We start from the raw sequence: 9,617 nt of genomic DNA on the forward strand, positions 1-9,617 counted from the left end.
CTGGGTCAGCATCAGGTTAGAGCTTCTCTGTGGAGACTCCTGCCCTTGCTGCACTGGCCTAGCATGCTATCAACACTCCTCCATCTTCTGTTCTGTGCATTCGGTTATTCCTGTTTCTAGTAAATAAATCCAGTAAGCAAACAAGAGGAAGTTCATCCCTTGGTATTGTATGCTGAAGGGCCTAAATGTGCAATGTAGCTGGCTGGCCTATCACACTGGCCTCACCCCATGTAAGACAGTAGCTCCCTCATGCCTCACTAGCCTAAGGATGACAGCTTACCGGGCTGCACCTTCACTTCAGACAGAGCTGACAGACAAGCCTTCTTCCTTTCATCGCCTTTAGGGTAGGGCCTGAGGAATAAGACAGAATGTGGTCACTGTCCCTTAACACTCAGATCTGGAGGCCTGATTTAAGGGTATATAGCGAGTTCGAGGCCAGTTTGGGTTACATCAATCATCTAAACAAACAAAAGATTTTGCTCTGTCTCCTGCAGAAACTGGTTTCCAGTTTTTGTTCAGGACATTGTCTTCTTCACTGATAACCCAACCACACCTGGCTGGCTCTACCAGGCTTAAGTTTTCAGGAAACCATTCATAGCAATGTTTGCCCTGCATTCCTCAAAGAAGCCAGATGGCCCAGAAGGTGGTAGGGGCTGAAGTGGAGCTGTTTGTTGACACCCCTCTCCTCATATTTTATGGTATGTGTGCTGCTGTCAAGGTACAGAGAGAATGGGTGAGTGGGGGCCCAACACAGTTCTAGGCTGAAATGCTGTCTGTATAACTTACTGTATGACCCTCACTGGGAAGCCGCGGAGACGTGGGCTAGCTAAAGGTAAGGCTGAGGGTGACTGGAGCTTTCTGGTTATTGTATCATGATGCCCTGGCAATGTATCTATCTGCTATGACCTGGATCTGGGAATTTTCCCTAAAGACCAGTATATTTAGGATAGGTCCTCATCTTTAACTCTCCAGTGAAGCTGCGCACCCAGAAGGCAGAGGCAGGCAGATCTCTGTGAGGCCAGCCTGGTTTACATGGCAAGTTCCAGGACTATCAGAACTATTTAGAGAAATACTGTTTCAAGCCCTTCCCCATAAAAAAAAAAAAAAAAAAAAGTTCTCCATTGAGGAGTTTTAGGTCACTGGAACTATAGTCTTGCAGGGGGTTATGGGACACCATTCTCTTTCTCTGCTACAGCCTATGCCAAGTACACCGTAAGATATTCGTATTGTCCCATGCCACCCTGATCCCTGTGTACTTTGTTTTTTGAGACATGGTCTATGTTGCCCTGACTGGCTGGGGAATCACCATGTAGGCCAGGCACTCCATTTGCCTCTGCCTCCCAAGTGCTGGGATTAAAGGCGTGCATATGCCAGTGTGCCCAGTTACATTGTTCCTCTTATGGTGGTTATCTCAGGTGTAGTGACATACTTCCCAACCTTTTTGTCTGTGGTCACAGCCCCTGCAGCATGGTAAGGGCTCACAGTGAATGCAGCAGGAGAGCCTGCACACACACAGAGGGAAGAAGCTGTGCCCAGTGCTCTTCTCCCTGGGTTTCCTTGGGCAAGTAGCAAATGTCAATGATGCTCTGCCTTGTCCCAGGCAAGTGGGCAGTGCTCCTGAAAACCACATGGGTGGAGAGCCCAGGCTCCTGTCACCAGTGACTAGCTGGGATGAAAATAAGACATCTCAGAAGACAGTCTTTCAAGAGTAGCCACTTACTTGATGATGGCTGACACGTTTGTGATCTTGTTAAAGAAATCAAATTCCCGTTGATAGAAATCTTTGGCTGGGCCTGATAGAGACCCTGTGATCTCTTCTACTAACTGCTCCAGAAGGTCACCAATGTCAGCTGAGGAGACAAAGATGATGAGTTTATGTTATGGTTAAAACAGAGACCCTTAAAGATGTTTGTTAGGAGCCAGGCATGGTGGCGCACACCTTTAATCCCAGCACTTGGGAGGCAGACGCAGGGGAATTTCTGAGTTCAAGACCAGCCTGGTCTATCAAGTGAGTTCCAGGACAGCCAGGGCTACACAGAGAAACCCTATCCTGAAAAACCAAAAAAAAAAAAGATGTCTGTTAGACAGCCATGCTGGGGGATCTCCCAGCAGCCTGCCCACATGTGGAAAAGACTCTATAGACCTGATAGAGGCAGTAACATACCATCATTTCCTCCTTTGCTGTAGACACTGGCTATACTGTTAGATAAAACTGCTAGCCCCTGAAGCTAAGCTCAAGGCAGGTGTGCACCGGTCACCTGACAGAATCCTAGGTGACACAACACCAATGGTTGGTTTTGAGGTAGGGTTGACCCAGGTTAGCCTTGAACTTGTGACCCCCGTTCCTCCACTTCTCAAGTGCTATGTTTATAGATGTGTGCCATCGCTCCCAGGTTAGTTATGCTGATGCTGGGGATTTAACTATGGGCATTATGCACACTGGGCAAACATTCCATCAACTAGGACTTGTTTCTGCTCTGTTTTGTTTCCAGACAGGGTCTAGCTACAATGCTCATGCTGGCCTGTGAGTGATAACCCTCCTGCCTTAGCGTCCGGGTGCTGGGATTACAAGCACAACATCTGGTTCCAGTTACTGGTTTTATTATAGTCTACATTGAGACTATGCCTTTTCAGTGTTGCTGTGTGTGAGCAAACAGAATGTTGATGCAGGGTCACTGCCATACTTGAAGATCACACTGTTCTGAGGAGCATCTGGCTGTGTGAGGCTTTCCTTTGTATGTGGGGTGCGCGTGTGGGCACGGTAGGCCAGAGGTCAGTCTTAGCCTTGTTCTTTGGGCACTGTTCTTGTTTTCTGAGAGTCTCTCACTGGCTTGTGGTTTGATGACTCTAGGCTGGTGGGCTAGCCAGCCCCGAGGACCTGTGCACCTCAGCATTCCCACCCCAGGGAACACAAGTCTCTGTGCCTGCCGCTCCTTGTTTGCTTTCCTGTGGGGTGCTCATGAGCATGGCACTTATGGGGTCAGGCCAGTCTGTAGGAGCTGCTTTTCTCCTTCGACCCTGTGGGAACCTGGGAATCAAATTTAGGTCAGGTTTACTGGCCTCATCCAGTGAGTCATCTTGATGGGCTGATTATTTGTTTATTTATGTGCGTGAGACAGGGTCTCATTCTCCCAGGTTGAAACTGAGGGTGTTCTTGATCTTCCTGCTTCTGTCTCCTAACTGAGAATGCTGTGATTACATGTATGTGCCACCATGTCTGGCTGGCTTCATGGCTTTTTATATCACTTTCAAATTTACTTTTTTCTTTCCTTTTCCTTTAGGAAAAAAACAAAACAACTACAACAACAACAACAACAACAACAACAAAAACCAACCCAGCTCTGACTACCCTCCAGCATGCTGCACAGCCTCAGTGGGCCTCAGAACTTCTACTCTTCCATTCCCAATGCTGCATCACACCTGGCTCTTTGAAAACAGGGGTCTCATGTCCCATAGTGACCTTGAGGCTCTGATCCTTTAGTCTCTGCTTCTTAAGTGCCAGGACTACAGATGTACACCACCACATCTGTTTTAGGTGGTGTGCATGTTAGGCAAGCATCCTACCAACTGAGATATAGCCCCAGCTACACAAACCCCCTTTTAAAAGATTGGGCTCTATGTGGTTGAGGCTGGCATGGACTACTGATCTTCCACCTTCTAAACCCTGGCTTTTGTTGTTGTTGTTGTTATTGTTGTTGTTGTTAGTCTGAGACAGGGATTGCCTATATAGTCCCAGCTGGTCTGGAACTCACTGGGATCAGGCTACCTCTGGCTTCTGAATGTTGGAATTAATGGCATGCACCACTATACCCAGCGAGCTCCTAGTTAGCTGTCTGCCTTTTTTCCTTCCTTTTCTTTTCTTCTTCTTCTTTTATTTATTTATTTATTTTTTTGATTTTTCGAGACAGGGTTTCTCTGTATAGCCCTGGCTGTCCTGAACTCACTTTGTAGACCAGGCTGGCCTCGAACTCAGAAATCTGCCTGCCTCTGCCTCCCGAATGCTGGGATTAAAGGCATGCGCCACCACACCCAGCTTTCCTTTTCTTTTTTTGAGACAGGGTCTTGAAGGCTGTCATTGTAGTGCAAACCTTTGATCTCAGCACTTGGAGGCAGAGGCAGGTGGATCACAGTAAGTTCAAGACTAGCTTGGCCTATAGAGTGAGTTCCAGGACAGCCAAGGCTACATATACTAAGAAACCCTGTCTCAAAAACAACCAACAAACCTAAGACCAGAGAGAGAGGCTGGGGGGATGCAGGCAGGCAGAGTGGAAAAGAGGATTTGCTTTTGTAACTTTTGATGATCACAATGCAGTTGATAGAAGTGTTCAGAAATACTATACTATTAATGGCCACAGTTGTGCAGTGGCGAAGGAAAGGCCCCTTTTAAACAAGAGATGCAACCTGCTGGCCCACAGAGGAGCTGCTGAGTAGATCAGGCCATGTGTCATGGAGGGAACTTTGGTTGTGGTGGAAGCTTTGGTGGAAGAGGAGGCAGTGGTGGTGTCCTGGTTATAGTAGCAGAGGAAGCTATGGCGGTGGTGGACCAGAATACAGAAACCAAATGGTACACGAGGAGGTTATGATGGTTACAATCAATAAAGGATGTGTTCCACTCAAGCTGCCTCAGGTGTACATCCTGCTGAGGTTACAGAGACCAACCACTCCCCGTGTCTCAGCTCACTGTCTTCAGGCCCTTCTGGAGTTCAGAGATCTTGGATTCTGTGGACCTGGAGTTACAGGACATTTAGGTAGAGGTATCTATGGTGGTGACAGTAACCATAATGATTTAGGTGATTACAGTGGACCACAGCAACGAAATTATGTTCCCATGAAAGGGGCAGTGCTGGCTGACGATGGTCAGGTGGTACTTGTGTAAGTGGTGGATATGGAAGGTTTTAGTTTGGTTTGGTTGGTTGAGACCAGGTCTCAATGTGTAGCTTTAGCTGGCCTGAATCTGCGTTTTAGATGAGGTTGGCCTCACATTCACTGAGATTCTCCTGCTCCTGCCTCCCACCTGCCACCATGCTCGGCTCTTTAATTTACTTTTTATTTAGTTAGTGTGTGTGTGTGTGTGTGTGTGTGTGTGTGTACACATGTTAAGGCCAGAGGACAGCTTGCAGGAATCTGTTTTCTCCTTCCACCATGTGTGTTCCAGGTTGAGGTAGCACAGACCACAGAGGCCTCTGGGAAAGCAGAAGCCCTGTGTGGCCTCTAAGGGTTATGCTGATGGGGAGAGGCCTAACAGGCCAAAATACTCACGGTCTTTCTGGTGCCCTTCTTCATCAAGGTAGATGTTAGTTTTCATGTTCCAAATAAACTGGTGTGCCAGAAGCTGGGATTTGGCTGCAGCCCAGAGGATGTATTCACGTACATAGCCCATCTGCAGGAGGTCAAGGCCACAGTCAACCTTCACTCCTGGAAGAAACTCTTCCTAACCAAGTGTAAGAAGCAACTCCCACTGCCTGACTGTATGGTTCCCGCTATGTGGATGTACCCTTTAGAGTCAGTGCTCAGTCTAGCTTATAGCCAGGGGCTGGGTACCATGGGCTAGAGTTTAGGGCGTAAAGTCTACACCATAGGCCTGGGCTTCCTGTGTTAGTCCCCTTGGTACTTAAGAACCATGGCTCTCAATTTCTACTGCTGTCAAATACAAGAAACAAGTAGGCTAGGTGTCCAGAACTCACTTACAAGGCTGTACCGGGTACCATCCAGAGGGACAGGGTCCAGAAAGCTCTACAGAGTTGCATGTAGCTCACGCACTGATAGTTGCCTAAGATCTTAAAGACATCTTATCCATCTCCTTTGTTTCCTGCCGTTATCTGGTAGCTCCAGTCTCTCTCTCTCTGGCATGTGCATGCACGTGTGTTTGTGCATGGCTGTGTGAGGATGCAAAAGGTTGACACTGGTGTCTCCTCTAGTCACTCTCCACCTTAGTGTTTAAGATATGGTCTCTCACCAAACCTGGAGCTTGCTGATTTGGTTAAACTGACTGGCTGGATAGCCCCAAGGCACCTCTTACTTCTGGCTCCCCAGATCTGGGTTTACAGGTGATGCAATGCCTGGCTTTCTACACGGATGCCAGGGACTGACTTCAGGTCCTTACACACACAAGGCTGCTATTTTACCGAGCTACCTCACATTCCCAGTAACTCCTAGTTTTAATGGCCATGTCTTAGGCTTGGTGAGATGGCTTGTCAGATAAGAACATGTACACTCTGGATGAGACTGGAGTTCAGTTCCTAGCACCACAGCAGACTGCTTATAACTGCCTGTAACTCCAGGTCCACAGAATCCAAGGTCTCTGAACTCCACAAGGGCCTGAAGATGCTGAGCTGAGACAAGGGGAGTGGCTCATCTCTGTAACCTCAGCAGGATGTACACCTGAGGCAGCCTGAGTGGAACACATTCTTTATCAGCTTACCTAAACCTCATGAGATTCTCCATGAGGACAGCCAGTCTGAGGGAGTCATGTCATTTGTTGATACCTGACCCCACAAAGGGGATTCTAGAAGAACAAGCTGCCCACCTGAAGGAAACAGCTAGAAAATGTACCAGAGCCCACCCACTCTGCAGAGCTGGGCCTCAGAAAGGGCAGGAGAACAAAGGGCTCAGTTCTGTTCCTGAGGGAATGCAGAGCTTGTCTGAGGGGGGAATTCAGGGCCCATAGACAGCAATGTGTACAGCTCTTGGAGGATACTTACCTTGTCATATCTGAGGGCCTGCACAATCTGGGGGATGTAGAACAGAATGGCATCCTGTCGAGAAGCAAAGACTGATTTCAGAGGTTACAACACTTAAAACAGCAATGAGCCCTGGACCTGCCCACTGGGCGCTGCCCTCTGCTGGAGAACTGGGGAAGTGCAGACGAAGCAGAAGAGTGCAGCTTACCCCAGGTAAAGGGGCTAAAAGTTACTACAGACTTGCTGGTGCTGAAACTGTAGCAATCAGGGCTCTAGAATATTCTACAGAAACTCCCCTGCTACAGACTCTCCACCATGGCTACTACGTACAATCCTCAGGATCCCTGAAAGTTTGCTGTTGGAGTAAGAGGCATGGGCACACTGCTTACCTCTCAGAGCAGGGGCTAAACTCAAACTGTGTTTAAAACCAAAAGATCCAATTAAAGTTAAAAAACAAAAACAAAAACAAAAACAAACCAAACAAACGAACAAACACATACAACTAGAAAACACATGAATTACAACTAAATTTATCACCTCCCTAGTGTTGGTACTAAAAGTGCGTGCCACCATAGCCCAAATTCATCCCCTTCCACTACTGAAGTCAGGAATAAAGACATATTCTAGATGGACCTATATAGTTGGATGCATGCCTGGTTGAGTTGTCTTTTTTTGTTTCTTTTTTTTTTTTTTTTAAAGATTTATTTATTTATTTATTTATTTATTTATTTATTTATTGTATGTGAGTACCTATTGCTTTCTTCAGACATACCAGAAGAGAGCATGAGATCCCATTATACATGGCTGTGAGCCACCATGTGGTTGCTGGGAATTGAACTTAGGACCTCTGGAAGAGCAGTCGGTGCTCCTGAGACCTCTCTCCATCCCCGGGCTGTCTTATATCTACCCACTTAACCACACTGGGACAGCTATACCCTAGGCTAGCTCACAGGGCTTTAGACTCACCGGAGGGAAGGACCGCAGGACTTTGACCCCGTACTGTGCAGTGAGAGGGTGTGGTGGGTACATGCTGGAGAAGTAGGAGAGGCCTGTGGGTGGGTCCGTGGGTGCCCAGCATAGAACATGGCTGAGCTCTGGAGCATCAGCATCGATGGTGTGCCAGGTGACAAGGAACTGGGGAGAAAGTCGGGACATAGGGTTGCAGGAGTCCTTGCAGTTATGGCCTGCTCCAGAATGGCCACAGCAAAGGGTAATAGGGTGGGCATGCTATGCACGCCTTTAATTACAGCACGCAGTCGGCACAATCAGGCAGATCTCTGTGAACCTGAGTCTACAAGGTGAACTCTAGGCCAATAAAATAAATTAAAATAAAATATGATAATAACAGCCATTTATAATAAAAATGGAAAGTGCTTCTGACATGTTACACAAAGTAGCATAATTGCAATAAATTCAAGTAGAGGGGCTGGGAGTGAAGCTCAGTAGGTAATGTGTTCCAGGCTAGTAGCACCGATCCCCAGTACTGCACAAAACCAGCTGTGGTTGTATACATAGCAGGTGGAGAATGGAGAATCAGAAATTCAAGGACATCTTTAGCAAATCTGAATTTGAGGTTAGCCTGAGATATATGAAACCCTATCTATAAACAGAGTTAAAACAGACTAAATATTTCCTATCATAAACATAATAATTACTTCATACTAGAAATAGAAAATGCAGGGAGTTAGCTGGGCGTGGTGGTGTACGCCTTTAATCCCAGCACTCGGGAGGCAGAGGCAGGCAGATTTCTGAGTTCGAGGACAGCCTGGTCTACAGAGTGAGTTCCAGGGCTACACAGAGAAACCCTGTCTCAGAAAACAAAAACAAACAAACAAACAAAAAACAAAAGGTCTATGTGCCTCTGCCTCATGACGGCTGGGTCATGATGGCTGGGATTAAAGGCATGCACCACTGTGCCCTGTTCTCTTTACTGAGACAAGTTCTCATTAGGCTGTCCAGACTGGTCCAAAATTCACTTTGTAACTTAGGCAGGTCTTGAACTTGTGATCCTCCTGTATCAGTCTCCAAATGGCTGGGATTGTAGACCTGTACTGGTGACCAGGCTCAGCAATGATGGTTAATACCAACTTAATTGAGAAATGTGTAGATCAATAAAGCACACCTTTGAGTATGTCCATGGGGCCCAAAGAGGATTGGGTCCTGATGGACAGGTTAACCTTTTGAGGAGTCATAATATGTGGTACTATTTTAAGCTGGTGCAAAGTATCTGGGGCCTTGGTGGAGTATGTACTGGGAGGCTGCGCTTTGTCTGCATGCCCTTTCTTGCTCTTCTGTTCATCTGGCAGGACGTGAACAGGCTCTTCCTGCACATGGTCCTGCGGCCATGATGTTCTGCTCAGTCATATGAGGCTGAGCCCTCTGAAATGGAGTCAAATAAAGCTTTCCTCCCCCAAGTTGTTTGTGTCAGATATGTGGTCATAGCCATGAGGAGCCAGCCCTCTCTAAAAACATTCTAGATCTAGTTTGAACTTGAGCAGGTATATGTGGGCTGTGCTACCTTGATGGCTTCAGGGACATCACTAACAGCTCCTGGGTCCAAGCGAACCAGACGTGTCACTTCATTCCCAATGGCTTCTGTATTCTTGAACCTACAGTGCACAGAGAGTTTGTGTTGGGTGGCCATACTAGCAGCTACATTCCTTCACTGCCACAGATGAGCCAGACGGAAACACTCAGGGGGAGGGATTTAGATCAACACTGTAGAGAGACATCTAAATGTAGGCAAGTAATCATTACAACATCTGAAAAGTTATTATAGCATTTACAAGAAGACAGGAGAGTGCCACAGTTGGAAGCCACTCTGAGGGACACAGAAGCCTCGGCTCAAGATGGTTTAGTGAACAAATGCCCTTGCTGCCAACCTTCACACACACACACACACACATACACACACACACACACACACACACACACACA

The 9,617-nt window shown here is 47.2% G+C and overlaps 1 protein-coding gene across 1 annotated transcript in view; it reads right to left on the reverse strand.

The window, feature by feature from the left end:
- The window catches only part of Pi4ka (phosphatidylinositol 4-kinase alpha), a 126,482-nt gene that overhangs the window by 4,636 nt on the left and 112,229 nt on the right, over positions 1–9,617 (reverse strand). The window contains 6 exon segments of the mRNA XM_021209064.2: positions 281–351; positions 1,721–1,850; positions 5,260–5,380; positions 6,702–6,755; positions 7,647–7,814; positions 9,199–9,289. Of these exon segments, the coding sequence (XP_021064723.1) occupies positions 281–351; positions 1,721–1,850; positions 5,260–5,380; positions 6,702–6,755; positions 7,647–7,814; positions 9,199–9,289 (635 nt within the window).

This window comes from Mus pahari, chromosome 12 (assembly GCF_900095145.1).
Source record: "Mus pahari chromosome 12, PAHARI_EIJ_v1.1, whole genome shotgun sequence".
Classification (NCBI taxonomy): Eukaryota; Metazoa; Chordata; class Mammalia; order Rodentia; family Muridae; genus Mus; species Mus pahari.